The 22,359-nt window shown below is 37.4% G+C and overlaps 1 protein-coding gene across 2 annotated transcripts in view; it reads left to right on the top strand.

Annotated features, from left to right (window-relative positions):
- The first annotated feature begins 1,541 nt into the window (after nt 1–1,541).
- Nucleotides 1,542–22,359, top strand: part of erlec1 (endoplasmic reticulum lectin 1) — a 26,016-nt gene continuing 5,198 nt past the window's right edge. Inside the window, exons 1-10 of one of the 2 annotated variants that reach the window (XM_020514359.2) lie at nt 1,542–1,809; nt 8,343–8,447; nt 11,891–11,971; nt 13,796–13,873; nt 13,958–14,021; nt 15,234–15,280; nt 17,432–17,655; nt 17,813–17,951; nt 18,838–18,999; nt 21,329–21,388. In XM_020514359.2, the coding sequence (XP_020369948.1) occupies nt 1,636–1,809; nt 8,343–8,447; nt 11,891–11,971; nt 13,796–13,873; nt 13,958–14,021; nt 15,234–15,280; nt 17,432–17,655; nt 17,813–17,951; nt 18,838–18,999; nt 21,329–21,388 (1,134 nt within the window). In that variant the 5' untranslated portion in view covers nt 1,542–1,635. Of the gene's footprint in view, nt 1,810–8,342; nt 8,448–11,890; nt 11,972–13,795; nt 13,874–13,954; nt 14,022–15,233; nt 15,281–17,431; nt 17,656–17,812; nt 17,952–18,837; nt 19,000–21,328; nt 21,389–22,359 lie in introns of both variants that reach the window. The other variant, XM_020514358.2, reaches the window with a different exon arrangement.

Below are 22,359 nucleotides of genomic sequence, written 5' to 3'. Positions count from 1 at the left end.
AGGAACCAACATAATCAAGGACCCCTCCCATCCTGGTTATACTCACTTTCACCCTCTTCTGTCAGGCAGAAGAAATGAAAGTTTGGAAACATACAAACAGATTCAAGAACAGCTTCTTCCCTGCTGTTAACAGACTTTTGAATGGACTCCTTAGTGTTAACGTTGATCTCTCTCTGCACCTTCTCAGCAGTTGTAACTTTGCATCCTGCACTCTGTTCTGTTACCCTGATGCACTTGTATAGTATGATCTGCCTGTAAAGCAAATAAGATAACACTTTTCACTGTATCTCAGTACATGTAGGATAATAATAAATCAAATCAAATATGCACTCTTCATCCACAATATGTAAGATTTTTGTTACCATTTTCAATGATGAGTTTTAATCATTATTTTAATTTGAAATATTATGGAGAATAATGGATACTTAGTAAACAACACAGATGCACTTCTTTGTAATTCATTCACTGAATGTGGGTACCATTGGCCAATGCTAATTGTCTTTGAAGAGGTGATGATGAGCTGTCTTGTCAAACAACTGCAGTCCATGGCAGATCGGTACAACCACCTCTTCAGAGAGAATTCAGGATTTTGACTCAATAACAGTGAAGGAACAGTGACATAATTCCAAGTCACAGTGGTTTGTGGCTTGGAGGGGAACTTGCATGGAATGGTTCCCACATATTTTCTGACTGTGTCTTTCTAGGTGTCAGAGGTCACCAGTTTGGAAGGTGCTTTCATAGAAGCATAGGTTAGTTTCACACATAAAAATTTGCAGTCAGTACCACTGCACAGCTCAACTATAGCCTGCAAGCTGTGTACATAACAGGAATTGAGACCAAACCCTGCCTCGATAATAATACATCAAAGATTCTTAAGAGGCTGCAAATAAGCTTGCACTTTCAGCAATATTCAGGCAATTTAATTCACTCCATATGATATATAGAAATAGCTGAAGACACACAGAAAAAGCACAATGGGCCCTGGCAATATGATGGCAGTGGTACTAAAGATGAGTGCTCCAGAACTAGCCACACACCTAACCACGCTGTTCCAGTACAGCTAAACTGCCGTCTACCTGACGATGAGAAACAGTGCCCAGGTACATCTTGTTCATAAAAAAGGCATAACAAATTAATTCTGGACCGTTCCGGTCCCATCGGCAGACTGATGGAAGACTGTGTTAACAGTCGTTTTCAAATGATATTTACACAATAATAACCTTTCAAATTCTGCCGGGGCACTTCGCCTGCGGCTGCATTACACCCTGGCAGCAAATGTAAACAGAAGAGCTGAACTGTCCAGGTGGAGGTACCTGTGTAACCACACTGACTAATGGAAAGGACTAGCATTGATAGATTTAAACGTGATGAGGAGAGGAATAGATGGATGCGTCGATGGAGTTGGGTGACGATTGAAAGAAGCTTCTTATTATGGGAGATTAACATTAAGAGTGGTTGTAAACTCTGTTTCTCTGCGGCTCCAAGAGGTACAATGTCTGACCCGGAAGTAGTCCTGTAGCAACCTACCGGAAGTAGACGTGGCAAATGGAGCGGTTGCCCAGTGTGAACCTGGTTCGGTGTAGCCGCCTCCGGGAGGTCGGGCCTCAGTCTCTCTCGGCTGCTGCTTCGGTGTGAATGCGGCGGGGACGGCCGGTTCTTACTGTCAGGATGTTATGTAAAGGGCTGCCGGCCGGGCCTGCCCTGCTGTTGGTATCTGCTGTGGTGAAGATGAGCTGGAGCAGGACAGCCCCTGTGTTAAGTGACGATATCCCGTTCAGGATAACATGGCCCGGGGCCGAGTTCACGCTGGTCAGTACATCAGGCAGACCACTGGGGTTGTCTTGTCAACCGCCCAGCATCGATCATCCTGGAGTCTTTGAGGATTAATGAGAAATCTCCACCAGCAAACCGCGGGGCGGGCGGAAAGCGCACAGGCTTTCTTTTATTTTGAATCGTAGAACACAGTACTGTTTTTTACCCAAAAGATTGAGCGCTGAGTGAATATACTGTCTTTGACAGTCAAGAATTATCTAATTGGATAACGAAATATCTGTTTAGTGTGGGAAGACAGGGTAGTTCAAAGATTGGTGTATCTACTGACCATTGGTGAGGTGACAGGATTTGGGAAGTGCTGTGCTGAAATTTCTTGAAATACTTCCAGCCGGCTTTGACAACTCTCATTCTGCCCTGATCATAAGTGGTGCCACTTGCGATCGGGATTTAGTGATAACATGGGTACAGTGTGTAAATGTGCAATACAGCACACACTGGATGAAGTATTACAGTTAAAGGATGTGTTTGTAACCAAGTATTATACCCTGCTAGAAGTGACGCTGGCTCATGTTTTCCTGGTTGTTGCCAGGTTAATCTATGAAACAAGGGAGCAAATTGATCTATAATTTGATTCAAATCTTCATTACATCATAAATTAGCTTGTCCATTTTCCTTTTGCAAGTGGTCAGAATTTATAAAAAAAAACTATGCAGTAGCCACAAGCATTCAAACTAGTATGAATTTTGTTCTTGTTCCTCAGGACTGTGTGCTCAGTAACGTTAGGTCATGTCACCAGTTTTGTATTGATGTGCCTTTAAAATAGTTTTCTTCATCTAAAACTGGTTGTGTGTTAACAGTATTATGTTCTTGCTGCAGAAGGAAGTGGAAGGAGTCCCGTTAATTGTCACAGTACCTCAATTGAAAATGCATAGCTTAAGATAAGGGAGAAAAATTGATCCTACAATTATGTTTGAAAGTTTCTATAGAGGTTAAAGATGCAGTCAATTTGATTCCCTGTTTGGATATCTCAATTACACTTACAATAAAAGCATACAAATTGGAGAGAGCTCATTTTTTAAGCTGCATTATATATTGCAATTGTATATTGTATGTCTATATCATATGCATGCATACATATTCAAGATTTTTGCTATGTAAACTAGTTATTCTTTTAAAACTAACTATTATACAATTCAGTAATAACTTAAACTAAAATAATGAATAAAACCCTTTCTTTAAATACAAAACATGGTTAAACTGGAATGGTAGGACGGGTAGTGTGTCTTACCAGCACCGGGTGAAACTTGATGGGGAGTAGTTAGAAATCAAACAAGTGTATCTGCATTGTCGGCAACATGAAAAGGGAATTAGTTGGACATTTTGTTCCAGGAGACAGTCATACTCCTTAAAGTAGATCATCTTGATTTAATCAAGGACAGAAAAATGTAACTGCAAATCTGATTCCCAACGACAGCCTGACTGCTTTGATAGAGGAGCCTCAGTCTTTGATCTTGTCCAAGAGGTACAAAGTACTTGCCCCTGTATGATTCAGGACAAAGATTGCAAGGAAGATTTGCAATGTGACCATGTTAGTGTGGTATAGGAGGCCATTCAGATAAGAAGAGAAGTTAAAATGAATGCAGTAGAAAGTTATACAGTTTAGATATTGTTCTCTGCAACCAAGACCAGGAGTCCAAAAGTCTGTGTTGGCTGCCATCTCTCCCTCTTGTCAACCCTCAATGCTCACTCATTGTCGCTCTCTTGAGCTCTCACTGCATCATCAATAGTGTACCAACTTGAAAATATGGAAGTGAGTGAGCAGAGCGATGAGCAGGATGTATCTAAGATTTGGAAGGAGAAAGCCAACAAGGTTTCAACACGTGGCAATGAGTGGGATGCATTGAGAGTGCAGGAATGGGCAGCAAGTAAGTGGTGAGCATTCACAGGATGCATAAAAATGGCATCATTTATGAGCAGTAAGTGAGATATAGCAAGGGCTCAGGATGAGGGGGGAGTGAGGAGGAGACAGTGAGAGGTCGGTAATGGCATGGTGAATGGGAGAGAATAAGAAGAGGTAAGCATTCAACAGGTGTGCAGCAATAACTACCAAGAATGACATCAGTGGACAGGGTGGGTGCTGACCTTCTGTTCCAATTTGATTTTAGGACACGCGGTAAATATCCCAGGGTACTCGATGTTTTAAAGGACAGACATAATAGAGCGGGTGTGGCAGACTAGTTCTGATAGTAAGAGTGACAGGAACAGGAATGAGGAAAATTCTTGACTAGGAAGGTCAGTAAGTAGAATCAGTGTAAGGGGAGGAGATGTGAAATAACGAGATAAAATGCACTGTCCTAACAATAGTTATGACATTGTATTGGCTATTAATTAATAAATAAGAGAAATTTGTAATAAAGTATACCAGTAATCTTAAGGATACGTTAATCTTTGCATAAAGCAGACAAATCAAACTGACAGTGTTTGCAGGACAAATTCATGGAATACATTTGAAACTGTTTTCTAGAACAATCCATTGTGGAATAACCAGAGAACAGGATGGTTTAATCTTGTCTTATGTGATAAGAAAGAGTTCATTAATAATCTCATAATTCTGGTCCAGTAATATCATAATCCTGGAGAATTTCACATTTGAGAATGACACACTTGGGTCCAAAACTAGAGTCTAAACTTAAATAAAGCCAGTTGCATAGATATGTATGATGGGTTGGGTATGATAATTTGGAAAACCGGATGGAAAGATATGATAATAAAAAAGCAATAGCAAACATTTAAAGAAATATTTTGAAAGTCTTATTGAATATGCATTCTATTGACAATTTAAAAAAAGTCCACAGGAAGAGCAGCCCATCTGTGCCTAATTAAACAATTTAAAGATGCATTTAGATTTAAACAAAAATGCTTATAATGTTGCTAAGAAGAATACTAAGTCTGAGGATTGGGCATGTTTTTGACCAAAAATAGTGATAAGAGGACAAAATAGAATATGAGCATAAAAGAGCAAGAATTAGAAAAACAGATTCTAAAATTTCTACAAGTATGTAAAAATCGATAGGGTTGTGAGAGTAAATGTGGATATGAGTAATGGGTAGGACAGGTTGCGAGAGTAAACATGGGTATGAGTAGCTGAGACAGCAGAAATTGTTAGGGGGATAAGCAAATAGCAGATATTTACATAAATATTTTGTATACTTTTCACGATAGAGGAATAGACCTGATAAATTCACAACTGGAGAGATGGTATAGGAGAGAGGGATTTAAATTCATGAGAGATTGGGGCTTATTCTGTACTGTCTGAGCGGATTACACTTCTGGGAGGATCAGGTCCATTGTCCTGACAGTGGCATTCACTAGTACTGTGAGGCAGGGTTTAAGCTAGAGCTGGAGAGAACAAGGGATCTTGAGCAGGGAGACACCATAGAGAAACAAATATAGGAATGAAAGATAGTAAAGTAGAAAGCAAAGACAGAAGGCAGAGAAAACAGGACTGGAAATAAGTTGGGCAGAATAAAAAATAAATGCAAAAATGTTGAGATAAATCTTGATTCCACAGAAAACCTTAGTGTATCTGAATGCACAGAATGTTTGCAACAAATTGGATGAATTAACAATGCAAGTAGTTATAAACAGGTACAATATGATTGTGATTACAGAAACATGAGTACAAAATGAACAAGGCTGGGAACTCCATATCTGGAGGTATTCGATGTTTGAATGGACAAGGAATAAGAGGTGGGAATGGCGTTATAAGTGAAGAATAAAATCAGTGCAGTAGTGAGAAAGGATTTTTGCTGAGAAAACCTAGATGTAGAATCAGTCCAAGTGGAGTTAAGAAGCACATTACCCATTTACGTAAAAGGCAAGATGACTTTTTGGCTTGATGGCAGGCATTTTTTTAGTGGTGAGCACCACTCATGTTGCTACTCATAACAAAAGCATGAAAGACCGAGCTTCACCTAAAGATTGGACTTTTGTGTTGGGTAATCTGAGGTAGACTGGGCATTTCTAAGGACCAAAGTGACAGCTTCGTGCCTGTACGTGATTTTGCCCACAATATGCAATGAAAAATGATCTTGTCAGGGTAGCCATTGTCTTACAGGATTACTTCGTTGTGTTCAGTTTCATCTTCCAAGCTTGCGTGGTGCATAAAGGTTTTGTAATCCTATTTACAAGGTTGCCAATAATGATAATGGCATGTTAGCCTTCACTGCAAGAGGATTTCAGTACGGGAGCAAAGATGTCTTACTGCAGTTTAGTGTCTTGGGACCACACCTGGAGGTATTGTATGCAGTTTTGGTCCGCGTATCTAAGAAAGAATGTACTTGCCATACAGGAAGTGCATCAAAAGTTCACTAAACTGATTTCTGGGATGACAGGACTGTTATGAGGAAAGATTGGGCCAACTAGGCCTGTATTCATTGGATTTTAGAAGAATGAGAGGGGATCTCAACAAAACGTCTGTATTTCTTGTGGAGCTGGGCAGTCCAAAGGCATGACATTTCCCAAGGCTGGGAGGGAGGGTCTAGAATAAGTAGTAAAGGTCTCAAGATACTGGGTAGGCCGTTTAGGATTGAGATGAGATATTCTTCACTGAGAGTTGTGAACCTGTTGAATTCTCCACCACTGAAAGCTGTGTAGGTCAAATCACTGAATATGTTTTAAAAAGAAGAATTCTCTGAGACTAAAGGCGGTAGGCATATAGGTACAGTGTGAAGGTGGAGGGTCAGCCATGATAATTAAGTGGTAGAGCAGACTCTGTGGACTGATGGTGTACTTTTACTTCCTATGTTTTTGTCAGAAATGGCAGGGAACTGAAAATCTAATGAGTTGGGAAATTAAAATAATGACTTTTAGTAAATGAGAAATATGGAAGAAATTAATTGAACTAATAGGTGATATATACCCCAGTCCTGATGGCCTACATTTTTTTAAACTATTTTACACAATTTGTCATACAAATGCTGCAGTTGTAGTGAACGCATTGGCTGTGATCTTCCAAAATTCTCTGAATTCTAGAACAGTCCCAGTGAATTGGAACATTGCAAATGAAATACTGCTTTTCAAGAAAGCATTGAAAAAGAAAATAGAACAACAGACCAGTTAGCTGATCATCAGGCATTGGAAAACTGCCGGAATGCATGTTAGGGAAGTGGCAACAGGCAATTAGAAAATCATGATGTGATTGTGCTAAATCAGCTTTGTGTAAACAAAAGAAATTATATTTAGTATTTGTGAGGATTTGTTAGGAGGGTAGACATGGGAGAAAAGGAAAAACAGCTCTGTGATTAGGCAGGAACTTTAAGTTTGGCTATCTGAAGATGTTTGCAAAGTTTTTAGTTCTGCATTCCACACTTATCTCTTGTTTGTGCAAAAGAAAATACTTTGTACCAACAATATCTTGGGACACAAGCTTCAATGGTTGAAGACTTCTGTCCACAAACTGTTTTTGAAGTTTTGAAGGTTGAGTAACCTGTGCATTGTCTGCAATGTTTATCCAAAATCGCAATGTCAGTTTTGTTCATCCTTTGCTTCTTGTCTTTTAACAATTCACGTTCCTGTTTGAAACAAAGAAAATGGCATGTATTGATAAAGCAGTAAGACACCTCGTGGCACTTTACAAGGAAGTACACAGCCTACTTTTATTTCAAAATTGTATTAATTCAAATTATCCAACTTTATTTTTGCTACTAAATTTCCATAGTTTGCCTTTCTGTTAATGCTACTTTATACAAATTATTAGCTAATGCAGTAATTTTAGTACAAAAATGAATTGTCAGAACCAGCCTACTTGTTCTTATGTTATGTTGTTTGTGTTACTGGTGTTAGCTACATCTAGCTTATAACATCTCAGTAGACTTGAGTTTTCAAAAGTGAATGTGTGTTATTGCAGTGCAGTAATTGCCTCTTACTTCATACATCTATATTCTTCATGCTTCATAGAATAATGGAATCCCTACTGTGCTGAAAGAGGCCATTTGGTCCATTGACTCCACACCAATCCTCTGAACAGCATTCCCCACCCCCCCCCCCCCCCCCCCCCCCCCCCCCTCCAGACCCAGCCCTCTACCCATTCCTGTTAACCCACAATTACCATACCTAGCCCACCTCGGCTGCTCAACCCTTGACACAACGGGACAATTTAGCTCAGCCAGTCCACCTAACCAACACACCTTTGGACTGTGGAAGAAAACTGGAGCACCCAGAGAAAACCCATGCAGACATGGCGAGTATGTGCAAAACCCCGCCAACAGTTACCCAAGGCTGGAATTGAAGCTGTGTCCCTGGTGCTGTGAGCCACCGTGGTGCCATAATTTCATATGCATTCCTGAAAGTGAGTCATCTTAATTGAGTATAGGTAGGGTTAGAATGATGATGGTTCCAGCAAGAATCTTTTATTCCAATTCTGTATTTTATAAAGTTGAATGGTTTGCTTTCAGGTCTTTGGGTGTAGTAACGCGAGCTTAAGTTCATTGGCCTTTACAATACTCTATTTGCAGGAATGTAGAAAGTAAATAATACACAATTCTTAAAATCCTCTCTTTTGGTTTTAGCCAACCACAGGCGGCCTGTATAGACCTGATGACTACATAATTATCACTACAGTGCATAATGAAAAATACAAATGTATGTTGCCTTCGATTGGAAGTGGAGACCAGGTAAGCCTAGTATTTAAGGTACTGTTTTGTGGGAAATGCTCTCTATAATAGCTATGTAATGTGATAGGTTATGTATTACTACATTATATGAATTTCTTTTCTAATTTAACATTGATTTCAGACTACAATCAATGACTCCAAGTTAATTTAAGTCTGTCTTCTGTATGTTTTTTTCTGTGCAAAGCCACTGATGTGATGATCCTTGCTTAAAAGAACCCCCTTTTGTGTAATGAACCTTTTTTTAAAAAGGTATTTTTTTCAGTTGTCTTTAGATTCAGGAATGGTGCCAGAAAAGACTGGAAATTTGAAAACGTAATTTTTTTGTTGGAAACGACAGTGTAAAAATAAGCGCAACAATTACAGGCCAGTTGGTTTGTTCAGTGGTGTGTGGGGAATACTTCTAGAAACAATAGTTCAGGATAAAATTAGTAGTCACAAATATAGGTTCATTAAAGAAATTGATTTCATAAACAAAAATTGTAACTTGCAGGACTTTTTTGAAGAGTAACAGAAAGAGTTGATGAGGGCAGTGCAGCTGATACATGGACTTCCAAAAGGTATTTGATACAGTGCTGCTCAACAGACTTAAGAAAATGTATAGTTCATGGGATAAAAGTATTAGTAGCAGCCCGGACAGGAGTTGACTGAATGGCAGGCTGGTTAATGGATGGCTTTTTGGGTTAGAGGAAGCTTTACAGTAGAGTTCCCCAGCAGTCAGTGTTGGAACCCTTGGTTTTTCTGTATATTTATGTATGTATCTATCCATCTATTTATGTATTTATTTGCGTAAAAATAAAATAAATGACTTAGACCTTAGTTTGCAGGGCACAGTTTCAAAGTTTGTGGTTGATTCAAAACCCTGCAGACATTGCAAATTATGAGGAAGGTGATGTAAAATTTTAGTAGGATGTAGACAAGTTGGTGAATGGACAGAAACATGACAGATGAAGTTCAAAGCAGAGAAATGTGATGATTCATTTTGATAGGAACAACATGCAGAGATAATAGAAAATAAACAGCACAAATCTAAAGGGGATCCACGAGTGGTGGGACCTGGGTGAATATGTGCATTAATCATAGAATCCCTATAGCGTGGAAACAGGCCAATCAACCCATCTGGTTAAGCATCCTGTCTGGACCCACCCCCCTACTCTATCCCTCTTTGTCATTGAACGTGGCAGGTCAGGTTGAGAGCATGGTTAATGAAGCATTCCGTATCCTAGGCTTTATTAATAGGAGTATAGAGTAACAGAGCAAGAAGTTTACGTTGAATTTATATAAGGCACTCTACCTCGCTGGAGTATTGCATCCGTTTCTGGGTGCCACACTTTGGCATTGGCGAGAGTGCAGAACAGATTCCTATGAATGATCTCCAGGATGAGGAACTTCAGTTATGAAGGTAGATTGGAGAATTTAGGACAGTTTTCTTTGGGGTGGGAAAAAGGCAGAGGAGTTTGGATAGAGGTATTCAAATTATGAATCATTGTAATTCAAAACACTACTTGTATTTAATAATTCTAAACAATGACACCTTATTTCTACAATTTTCTTCTTAATCTACCTGTAAATGCCCTTAAGAAGCATTTATTAGTGTCTGACTCCATGTAATTTCAATATTAAAGTGTTAGTTAAGTTTTGACATCATATTTGTTCCATTGTTAGGTGATTAAGCAGTGAGCAGCTGTCATGCGTATCAGTTAATGCATGGGTTTGTTCTGAGTCAGTGCTATATCAAAGTGTCCCTTTCAGACTCCATATCCTTGCCTCTGGAGTACTTCAAGGATCTAGCCTTGGAAGCCTCCTTTTCCTTCACTACAGATTGTTCCATGGCAGCATCATCCAGACACATTTACAGTCAGTTTCCACACCTGCAACCACTTTTGGAGGAGTAGCCTCCTGTGCCATGATTATTCTGATTGACATTCATCAACTCTACTCTACCTGTCTATCACCCCTTTCAACTTCTTCACTGTCTCAGTGCTATCAAACTGCTTGCTCGGTTGTTGGATGAGCTACAAATTCCTAAAAGTTCTTCTTGTCGAACATTGAAAAAAACAAAATCATTGTTTTTAAGTCCCCTCCACAAACACTGTTGATCTTGCCTCCAATATTCTCTCTTCCCCATCCAGGCTGCTACTTTGGTGCTTTATTAAATTTCCAAACCATTTAAAAGCCTATTTAGTTTCAACTTTGTGCCACTGGCTTGCTCTTCGTCAACCTATTTGCTGCTGAAACTTTTTTTATTTATATATTTGTTAACGTTAAACTCATTATTCCAATGTTGTGATAGTTGACCTTCGACATAAACTTGAGCTGGTCCAAACCTTGGCTGCCGCTACCCTATCCTGCGTCAAGTCACACTCGCTCATCTCTCCTGTCCTTGCAGACATTTATTAGCTCCTAGTCCGCTAATGCCTCAAATTTATAATCCCTGATTTTGTATTGCTTCAAGATTTTACCCCATTCTTTGTCACAATTACTGCCCACGGCTGCCAGCTCCTCTCTGCCCCTATCCCACCCTGACCCCAACACCAACTCCAAGTCCCTGAGTACATGGGTTATATTGTAAAAGGCCCCTGAAAGTTGATGAGCTTTGTTTTCTTCTTCCGTGTCATCAATCATTCAAATCTTAATGACAACTCTGTATCATTTGTGTTGTGTGTAATAGTATGGTTTAACTCATCATCATTTAGACTGTGAGTACACAAAAATGTGCAACTGGGCAAAAAGGGAAATATAATTGACATTTGCATCATATCTAAAGATTATGTACAATCATGCTTTGTTTGGAACTGAGATGAGGAAGAACTTCTTCAGCCAGAGGGGTCTGAATCTGTGGAATTCGTTGCCACAGAAGGTTGTGGTGGCCAAGTGTGTTTCAGATAGGTTCTTGATTAGTAAGGGGATCAAGGGTTATGAGGAGAAGGCAGATGAATAGGTTTGAGAAACGGATCGAATGGTAGGGTAGACTCAATAGGCCAAATGACCTAATTCTGCTCCTATGTCTTATGGTCTTATAGTTTCTATTACACAGCTCTAATTGGTTCAACTTTTTCACAGCAACAATTTTTCTATGAATGTGTACTTGAGTCCAGTAGCCATTTGAGTTGTTTAACTCTGAAATATCATTGTTGCAACATATTTTCTGATGTTTCTATAAGGTTGAATATAAAATAACACATTGATTCAATTTCACGGGGTGGGGGGGGGGGGGGTAGAATAAGTCTTAAACTTGTTGAATAGTGTTTCCAGCAGATGAAAAACATTCAGTTTATTTTATAGTTGCATATTTTCTAATCCACCACTCCTGACCCTTGATACACAGGGGTCTGATTTTGTTGCCATTTTTTTGAATAGCAGCTTTCTAAAGAAGAATAGGCAATCTGATTGAAATGCATGCTTTCTAATTAGTTTTTTTTTCTTTTTTCTTTTTAAACTTTTAGGATGAAGAACATGATTACAAAGGACATGGGCCCAGTGAGCTATTGGAACCACTCTTCAAACAGAGCAGTTGCTCTTACAGGGTAAAGTTGTTTTCAGTTAATTAATTTACAGAATCTGTTTGAGGAAGAGTAAGTCACTTTCCTGAGCTCAACAATATAGGTCATACTTTCATGCATAGTTTTCTGATCAACTTCAGATGGGGTGGATTTGTGATCTTTTTACTAGATACGGAGTCACTGCCAAAAGGTATAATGATAATGGAGAAAAGAATATCCAATCTTATTAAGAACAGTTAGGTATTTTCCATATTGGTAAGTGATTGGTAACTTGGTGTCACTTCACATTCAACTATACTTCTTTTTACGTTATCTGTTCGTTTCTAGACGGTTAAGACCTCTCCCACAATAACACAGCCATAAAGAATTCATCTGCTTTATTTAGATTTCAATGCTGTTCCAAATTGTAGACTTGCTCATTATAGTGATATGTCCAAAGATGACCAACAAATTACCCACTTTTTTTCTGTAATGTATCATAGCATTTTTTTCTTTCATAAAACAAATGGGAATTAAACCAAGATTCCATCATGGTAAGAACTCTGCTTATTTTGATATTTAACCATGTGCTATTGCTAGTTACCTGTTCAGTGGAGGAACCACCATGTTTTAAAGAAGACCATAGGCATTCGATTCAAATTTTAAGATCTTTTAGGTTTTATTTGTATTTATACTTGGTTGGTGCTCTTTGAGTTTAACTTGTACATTTAGATTTTCTCTGTGTCACTTATTTATAAAATAGGAATATAGCTAATATAGAAAATACAGCAGCCAATTTGTACATAGCAAGCTGTCACAAGCAGTAATATGTTAACAAAATATTCGCCTTCATTGATTTTGAATGATAAATCCTGGCCTGGACACTGGGAATAATTCTCTTGCTCTTAGTAAAGGACTGCTGGATCTTTTACATCCAGCTGAGAGAATAGATGGGACCTCTATTTAATACAGCATCTGAAAAATGGCACATCAGTCAGTACAGCATTCCCTCATTGCGTTTTTGAAATGCCAGCCTAGATTTTGATGCTCAAGTTCTCTAGTGTAGGAGTTGAACCTACAGCTTTCCTATTCCGAGGCAGAGTGCTACAAGCTAAAGCATAGCTAGCATCAACGAGATTCTAGCCAAACTACAATAAGCAACTTTCATTTTAGTACAGCAATCATAATGGCTCATTATTTTCCACCAGTTCCAGGAGAGTGAGTTCATTTGGTACTTAGAATTAGAAGATCCTGCATCTAGAAATACACAAGGCAGACAAAACACTCAATTCTCTTGTCCACTGTTTAAAGTACTTGCGTTGCTGTGGTATCTTTTGACTACAAGGAGATCCTCCCTGGCTGTCTGGGACAGTTCATTTCTGATCAACCTCTTCTGTGACCAGCTTCATCTGATAAGCACAGTAAAATCCGTTCTTTGCTAATACTATTGGTCAATTATCCATTAACCATTTAAGAAACAACGTTTTATAGCTAAAGCAACAATCTAGTAAATCATTCAATCTTCTGGCTTTCAAATCAAATGAACATCATATTCAGAGCATATGTTATAACCACAGAGACTAAGTGTGCAATCAAAGGTCTGCTGTTCATACCCTTGGTAACTTGTGCTTTTTTTTTCTGGCGGCATACTTCCTACAAAGAACATAGTATTCAGTAATTTAAATTTGTACCACACTCCTTTAGGAGTTCTAAGTTTTTGGTATTTAAAGTGTTCTTTAATCTCCATGATTTTGTGTTTTCTACAAAATTAATGTTCAATTTGTAAATATTTTTAAGTTCTTTGCGTTATCGATTTATAAGCAAATACTACTTGCTAAATATTTCTGGCAATTCTTTCATACATTGTAGATTGAATCTTACTGGACATACGAAGTCTGTCACGGAAAACATATCCGTCAATACCATGAAGAAAAGGAAACTGGCCAGGTACTGTGCCTCATTTTACCATTCTTTAGTCTTATCAATTTTTAGGTTATTGCAGTGTTAACTTTTATATCTTTGATTCAGCAGAAAGTTAATATTCAAGAATATTATCTTGGCACCATGAGAACACCAACTAATTCTGAAACCAAAGGTATGAAGCCATCTCTATCAGTAAACACTGAAGTTTTGTCTATGTAGCATAGGCGTACAGATCAAGCATGTTGCCTCAAACCTGTGAAGAAATCTTCAGTATGATGATAATTGTGATGAAAGGTTAATTGCATTGAAGGAGCAACAATTAAAAACAATCTCTTCAGATCTGACCATTTTAGATTCTGTTTCATTACTTAATGTTGTGTCTGTTCATATCATGTGACTCCAGTAATCTGTAATAGCGTGTATTAATATAGCTTTTAAGATAGTAAAACATTTCATTCCTATAAAGCCCTTTGCACGCAGCCAAAAACTAACATAAGCCAAATTGGCATTGAAACTGGTGACCAAAAAGGAAGGAGTTTCATTGTTTAGGATCTAGATGACTGAAGGCACAGTCACCAGTGTTGCCTTGAAGGGTATAGGGCATGTTCAAAGCCAAAGATAGAAGAACACCAAATTCTTGCAGGGTTGAGGGCTTGGATAAGGTTAGAAAGATTAGCAAGACTAACAGAGAATCTGAGGCTGCTTATTTAGAATCAAAAGGAAATGTTTAATTTGTGTCATTGATTCTGCAAATTGAAATTTTATTTTAACCTTGGGTAATAGAATTTTTAAATTTGGTACGTATGATTTTACCTTTCATTCATTCATTATCTCTTTGTGACACTTGTGTTAATTATGCTTTAAGTATCGTGCCAAACGAATCAAATTTTAGAATGATCAGAAGATGGAATGCAAGATGGGTCTTTATAAAATCAATGATGGAAACGCAGTAGGTCCCAGAGCTTGTCCAGAACCATATGGAAACCCTTAGAATAGATTTGGAAGATGTAATAGCTCCCCTGAAGCACATCCACAGTTTCACTCTGTATTAGTGTTCAGTCTTTCACTGAGACAAATCTGAACAGCAAAAAAGAACCTCACCATTCCAGGCATGTGTCAAAACATATATAAACTATCAACTCCTAAGATGGAGCAACCAATTGAATGCCAGGTGAAGAATTATTGTTGCGGTTATATTTAACAGTTGTAACTTTACCATGGAAATTTCCTCCCATTAAAATGGATTTTTCTGCTGTTAGGTTTTTAAATAGGATCAAAAGTCCTGAGGAGGTGTTCCTGTCACTTGTGTAAAATTATGTATGAACAATTCATGAAAATGTAATTGTATTTTAAATACATTCTAGATTTCTATCTCTTTGTCTAGATTCCACTCCTGAACAATCGGAAGAATCTGAAAGTGAGAAATTGAAAGTAAGTGGAATGCAGCCTTTTGCAGAATGATTCCAATTTGTTCGTACAAATTTCAAGTACAAAATTTTGGGCAGATTAGCAAGGCACTTATACTAATGCAGCACCTTTCTCATCTTCAAATTGCTCCAAAAACATTTTGTAGCTAAACTATTACTTCTAGAATTGTGATTGGCCACAAGTTGACAGTAATATGTTTTATGATCCCGAATTTAGGTAATGAAAATTATTTCACACCATTGTAGGATTTAAATCTTGTTTCTTATCAACAATTTGCATTACATCTAAAATGTCAGCGTATTGCCCACAACAACTCTACTAAACACTCATTCTTTAATGTTCTACCTGAAGCCAAATCCTAGGCTGATTGCCTGCTAATGCTTTATTCTCAACTGTTTTCTTGACGGTTTTTGTCAGAGGTGGCTCAGTATCACTGTCAGGCTTGGCTGTGTGTACTTTAGAGTTATATGAAATCTCACCTCCAGGTGGTGATAACAAAGTGTGGAGCTAGAGGAACACAACAGGCTAGGCAGCATCAGAGGGACAGGAAAGCTGATGTTTTGGGTTGGGGCACTTCTTCAACATTGTTTTTATTTATGAATTTGAGACTGTATTGCCATCATCTCTTGCAGATGGAAAGATGCTTATCACCAAATTGCCAATAAAAATGATTAAAAGTGAAGGATAATATGTGCATTTAACTGTTGGCCTCCTATGTGAGTATTCTTCAGTGTGATAGGCTTCTTAGTCTTCTTTATGATGTCACTGCTGCTGGACACTGGAGATTTTTTAGAGCTGGTGCCAGGATCAAATTAACATTGGGGAAGGTGAAATCCATCCACATGGCTAGATCTCTGTGGGCACCTTTCTTCAAAACAAATGCAGTCACTTTGCCGTTGACAACAAAATCTGCCTACGATCAAGCACTGATGTACTGCTTCACTTCACAAATCCTCCTTAGCAGTGCGACCCGGAGGTGAGATAGCAAGAACTGCAGATGCTGGAGTCAGAGATAACAAAGTGTGGAGCTGGAGGAACACAGCAGGCCAGGCAGCATCAGAGAAGCAGGAAAGCTAATGTTTTGGATTGGGACCCTTCTTCAGATTTCTCCAGCATCTGCAGTTCATTGTTTTAATTTAGGGTTAGAAGTAGTTGTCTCTACCCAAGATGCTGCTAAGCCACTTGTCAAACATTCTAATTAATCATATTTGCTGAATTCAGCTGTCTAAATCAATGTTTTTCAATTGGGATGAGTAACTAGATGACAGAATCTAAATTATTCTCGTTTCTATAAACGCAAGATTTTCAAAGCAAACATACAAACTAGAAACCGTTTACTATTTGTAAAATTCTCGCTATTCCTATGGTCTTTTGATTCTATATAAAAGAGTAGTCTGTTCAATCAAAATATGGTTTTAAGAACGTTTTGAAAAACATTATTAGTTCCTTGTCAGCAGCAATTCTACTTAAACTGAACCAGATGATCTGTCTTAAGTGTCCTTCAAAACAAAATCTAGTTTTCAACTCTAAAATTAGCAATGTCAAGTAAATGATTAGTATTAACAAAGTAAAATATAATCAAATCCCTCATTATTGTAAACTTCAGTCACTGATGTGGAACCCATTAAATCGGCAATTTGTTTTTGACAGTGAAAGATGTAACTAACTAATATGCTTTTTAAGTGATTTCATTGCAATTGTAGCTGCCTTCTGGGTAATCACTCCTCTTAAATTGAAATTGCTTAATTTAATTTGTTTTTGTTTTATAATTTAAGTGTACTTTTAAATTCATCTAAATTCCCATTTTACATTAATTTATCCAACTGTAGATGTGTAATTTCTGATATGGTCCCCTTTTAGAGCAGATAGAAGTTTTTAATTTATTTTCTAAGATTGAGCTAAGGATACAAAGAACTTTTTCTCCATCTCTCATATTTTTTGCATCTTTCATGGAGCTACTTTGTGAAACGTGAAAACTGATTCTCCTATAAAGTGTTCCAAAGAAGACAAATTTGCAACATTTTTGTTACTATGATATATGTTGCTGTATTCTGAGTTGCGAATGCTTCCTCTTATCACTAATAACTAAAGATAAACCCCGTCCGTGGTTGTTAATGGGTAAATGTACTAAAGTAGCAATTATTTTATTTTAAGGTTCACACCAAAAACATAGAAGGACAAATTACTCCATATTACCCAGTGGTAATGGGAAATGGTACACCTTGCAGCTTAAAACAGAACAAGCCAAGAGTCACTACTATAATGTATGTCTGCCACCCTGAAGCCAAGCATGAGATCCTCTCAGTTGCTGAAGTTACCACCTGTGAATATGAACTAGTAATCTTGACACCACTATTGTGCAGCCATCCTAAATACAGGTAAAGTAGCCAACTGTACCATGTAATTTCAATTGCCATAAACATTACCTCATTTTTAACCTTAATTTGTAAATAATCTGTTCTAACCACATTTTTGTATTAATTCTCAATAATTTAATGGCATATGTGAGTGTAAACTTTGTTTTATCTTGCTCAGATTTAAATCCTCCCCAGTTAATGACATATTTTGTCAGTCAGTACATGGTTCACCATTAAGGCCTAAAAGTCTTGAGCAGTTAGAAAAACAGCAAGAGGATCTGCTGAAACCATCTTTCGCTACCCAAAGAACCCAAGAGGTAATTGTTATATGAATGCTATTTTTGCAAAAAGTTAAGAGCATGTGTTCCTGACTTTTGCACGTAACTTCAAATTGGTTGTGAAATAGAATATTTGTGTTTTAGTACCCGTTCTAAACAAATTTCATTAATTTGAGAAATGTGTACTTGTTTCTTTTGACCATTCTTTGAAACATTGATAATGCCTTCAGATTCTATATTGTTTAGTCATTAATTTAAGTAATTAACAATTTTGTTGGGTAAGGACAATTGTCTAAATAACTATATCCAATTTTTTGAATATCTGTTGCAAATTATTAAAGTGTTGATTTAAGATATTTCTAATTTTGTTATCTCTGTCCCATGTAGCTCACCAGGTGAGCATATGGTCCTTCCTCAGTGGCCTTTGTTATTTGTTTCTCCATTTTTGAAAAAGCTCCAGTTTAGTACCTCCTCACTTATACTCCTTAACTAACATAAAAGATTTAAGGATCATCCCATTTCTCAGCTATAATGGTACATATTATGACTAGCTGCTGAAGTTATGGACTTTTTCCTTTCACCTTTTTGACATTGCTATTAAATAAATCCCAATGTAATTTGAGTGCTGTGCAAAGTTATTTCAAACTTATAAAGATTGGCAATGCATTTGAAACTATGAAATGTACAAATCAGAAACATTCCATGTGATGTTAATGAGATGGATGTCCTGAGAGCTTTGTATGGAAAGAAAGTTCCACTTGGAATGTATTTTTCAAGTGTCTCTTCTGTGTAACTTTCAGAAAACCAGCTGATATGTTTTATTTTCCATACTGGGCTTGAGAGATAAGCAAACCTGTTTTTTGACGGTGCTTATGCATTTCAATAAATTACATTGGAAATGGTTTTTCTGTTGGATTCACAATAGGAACTCGACACATCATCCACAAGTGATGAAAAGTTTGTATCCCACAAGTCCATCAATGTTGGAGGACAACAGCCAGTTGTTGTAGGAACTACTCACATCTCAAAACTTACTGATGAACAGCTTATTCAGGAATTTCTAAGTGGCTCCTATTGCTTCCATGGGGTAAGAGTTCAGTCCTTTGCTAGTCTTCTGAACAGTAGTCATAAGAATGCTAATTAAGTTAGGGATCTCTGCAATAAATATAAAATTGAATCAATTGGCTGAAAGTTTCTGTCTTTGAGAAATGAAGCCAGATACTAATGATGTCTATCTTAAAATACTAGTTCAGAGTAAACTTGTAGATGAATAATGGACAGTCCACATAGAAATGCTGGAATGGAAAAAAGCTTGTGTTTAATTTGATAGGCAGGATTCTAACTCCGATTAATCAGGAAATAAAGTTAGCATTGGGATAATCAGCACTGAAACTATTTCAATATGAAATGGATGATTTCTAAAATAAATATATCCCTCTGGCAAAAACCTAGTTCTAGTGAAAAATAAACAAACTTACCTCCAATTGTTTTAGTAATGTTAGAAATTATAAAATTGTGAAAGTGTAAAATGTTGGGAGATTGAAAGGGGAGATTGAGGAAGAATAAGAAAAAAGACCATCCAGTGATTTACTGTTGAAAGTCAATTTAAAATGATCACTGTGACAATGAGAAGAGTGGTTGGGAACCGCTATGCCAGGAACTTTTGGAACATGGAATAATTTGATTCAAGGTATTTGAGGCAAATGCCATTGCATCTTTTAAGGGAAAAGAGAAAACATTTGAAGGGAGACAAAGGTCTATGGAAGAGAAAAGGGAGTTGAGATTAGTTGTCAGCGTAGACATGGTAAGTTACATTGCTTTCTATTGCTGTGACCTGGCATTCAAAATGTGTATGTGTGATGAAAATTTCTGATGTTATTTTGTTGAAAACATGAGTTTAAAGTGGAAGAATAACGTATGGATTTAATATAAAGGAGTTGGATTTTATTTCTGTAGTGTCTGAATTAATAGGGGGGAACATAGCTTTAGTTTCATTTTTTAGTTTTGAGTGTGGTACTGGGGTATCTGAAATTTAGTTTAGTGCATCTAAATAACATCTTTGAAATGCTTGAAGTGAATAGTTCAGTGCATAAGTAACAAGGATAGAAGCAAAAAACTGCTGTTATCTGGTGGCAGGAGCTCAGTACCTCAGAAGTACAGAGCCACCCAGGAGGTCAGGCAGTGTGTGCAGGTTCAATGAGATTGAAAAGGAAATTTCAGTCAAATTTCAAACTGGAGAAATTACAGCTACTGGGCAAATTTAAACAGGCATTTTCGTTCTTCTAAAAGAAAAGGATGACACAAAAGTGACTTCATTGAGATTGTTAAAATTGAGTGAGTTCAACAAGATAGATGTGGAGAATGTGTTTCATTTGTGAAAAAATCCAAAACTATGGACCATAAATATAAGATCGTTACTAATAGGCAAATAAGGAATTTACTCAGTGGCTTGAATTTAGAATTCGCTACCATAGGAAGTGGCTTAGGCATTTAGCTTAGATGCTTTCAAAAGGAACCTAGATGACAACAGATAAAAGAAGGACTAGAACAACATGCTGAAGGGCTAAGATGAGGACGATAAAATGGAAAGAAGCTCGTGAAGAATAAATTCCTACCAGTTAGACTGGAGCACCAATTTCTGCACTGTATGTTCTGTGTCTTGAGTGATTTATGTTTTGGAGAGTCTGGTTTGAGTTATATAGAAATGCTGAGTTTTGAATACATGTCATGCCACTTGATTGTGTATGATGGTTTCCTATTTTTGTGCAAGGGAGTGTTTGAATGTGTTAGGTTTTGTACTTCAGCAAATACTTGCCAGGAGGTTTTTGCTATAGGTTTCTGATCTCAGATTCTAACGTTGGACATTCTTGAGCCAATAGAATTGAACTAATGATTATCAAATTGAATTTTCTCAAATAATTTTAAAAGTAGAAAAGGAGAGGGAAATTTTAGTCAAATTTCTCTATCCTCCAAGTTTGTTGTATCCATCTCCAACTCTCTGAACTTTAATCAAAACAGCTGCAGTGTTGGGGCTAAGTAGGTGAATGCTGGCCATGCATGGTGTGTAGTAAAGGAAGACCATTGTTAATATGAAATACAAAACATGCCTGAGAGTTAAGCCATTAAAGACAAATAATTGTAACTAAAATACTTTAAGAATGCTTTGTTCCTTTGCCAGAAGTGTAATAGGCATCCCTCTTTTGATTTGTCTGTTTTTTATAGTTTATTCATGTTTTAAAAATGATAACAAAAGGGTGTTTAATTCAGTAGTGATTTGAGTGGAACATCTTTAGAAGCTACTGATATTTACTATTTCCCTAGTTTAGATTTCAATTCCTGAAATGTCTACTCATGTTGAACTATTTGTTGCATGGCATTTCAAATTTGAATAATTTGCTTTACTGTTATATTGGCAGGGTGTAGGATGGTGGAAATATGAATTCTGCTATGGTAAGCATGTGCAGCAATACCATGAGGTATGTGTGATTGAATAATGCTTTATTTTGTTTTCAGTAAAACACATTTTTAGGATTTTTAATTTGTGTTTAGAGATTGGAATTAGAAAGGCCATCTGGGTGTCTTTCTGGCAAGAGGGGCCAAATGGCCGCCTCCTGTACTGTATCATTTCTATGGTTCTATTGCATCTCCAAGGATTGAAAATTTTGAAGCAAAATTAAAAGCTTGCAGTCAGCATTGCCCATACTTATATTAAAACTGGGGACTGAATACTGTTTCTGTCAATAATTATTTTTCATTGGGTGTGTGTGTCACTTACTAGGCTGACATTTATTACTCATCCCTGTTTGTCCTTGAGAAGGTGATGATGAGTTGCCTTCTTGAATCACTATACTCCATCTGGTATCGGTACATGCACAGTGATGTAAAGATGGGTGTTCTTAGATTTTGACCCAGCAACAATAAAGAAACAGCAGTGTAGTGGCAAGTCAATACAATGTGTGACTTGGAGGGGAATTTGTAGATAGTTGTGTCCTATGCATATTCTGTACTGATCCTTCCAGAAAGTAGTTGTTTTGATTTTGGAAGCTGCTGTCGAAGAAGTCTCAGTAAATTACTGCACTGCATCTTGTAGATGGTCCTAGATGGTCCATACTGGTGTGTGCCGGTGCATCAGTGATGGTTGGTGTGAATATTCAAATCTAGATGCTATAATTAAAAAGAACAGTAAATTTTAACTATCTGGTTTTCTTAATTTTAGGATGTTCTGTACACACAAATTAGAGTGTTATACACGTTTTTCCCATGGCTCCCCTGGTTAAGATAATGAGTAGCTGAGCCGAACACAGGAAGCACACATGATCAGAGATAGTAGAAACTGCCGATGCTGGAGTCTGAGATAACAAGATGTGGAGCTGGATGAACACAGCAGGCCAGGTAGCGTCAGAGGAGCAGGAAAGCTGACGTTTCAGGTCTGAACCCTTCTTCAGAA

This window comes from Rhincodon typus, chromosome 9 (genome assembly GCF_021869965.1).
Source record: "Rhincodon typus isolate 14 chromosome 9, sRhiTyp1.1, whole genome shotgun sequence".
NCBI classification, from domain to species: Eukaryota; Metazoa; Chordata; class Chondrichthyes; order Orectolobiformes; family Rhincodontidae; genus Rhincodon; species Rhincodon typus.
This window is presented reverse-complemented; position numbering and strand designations above follow the sequence as displayed.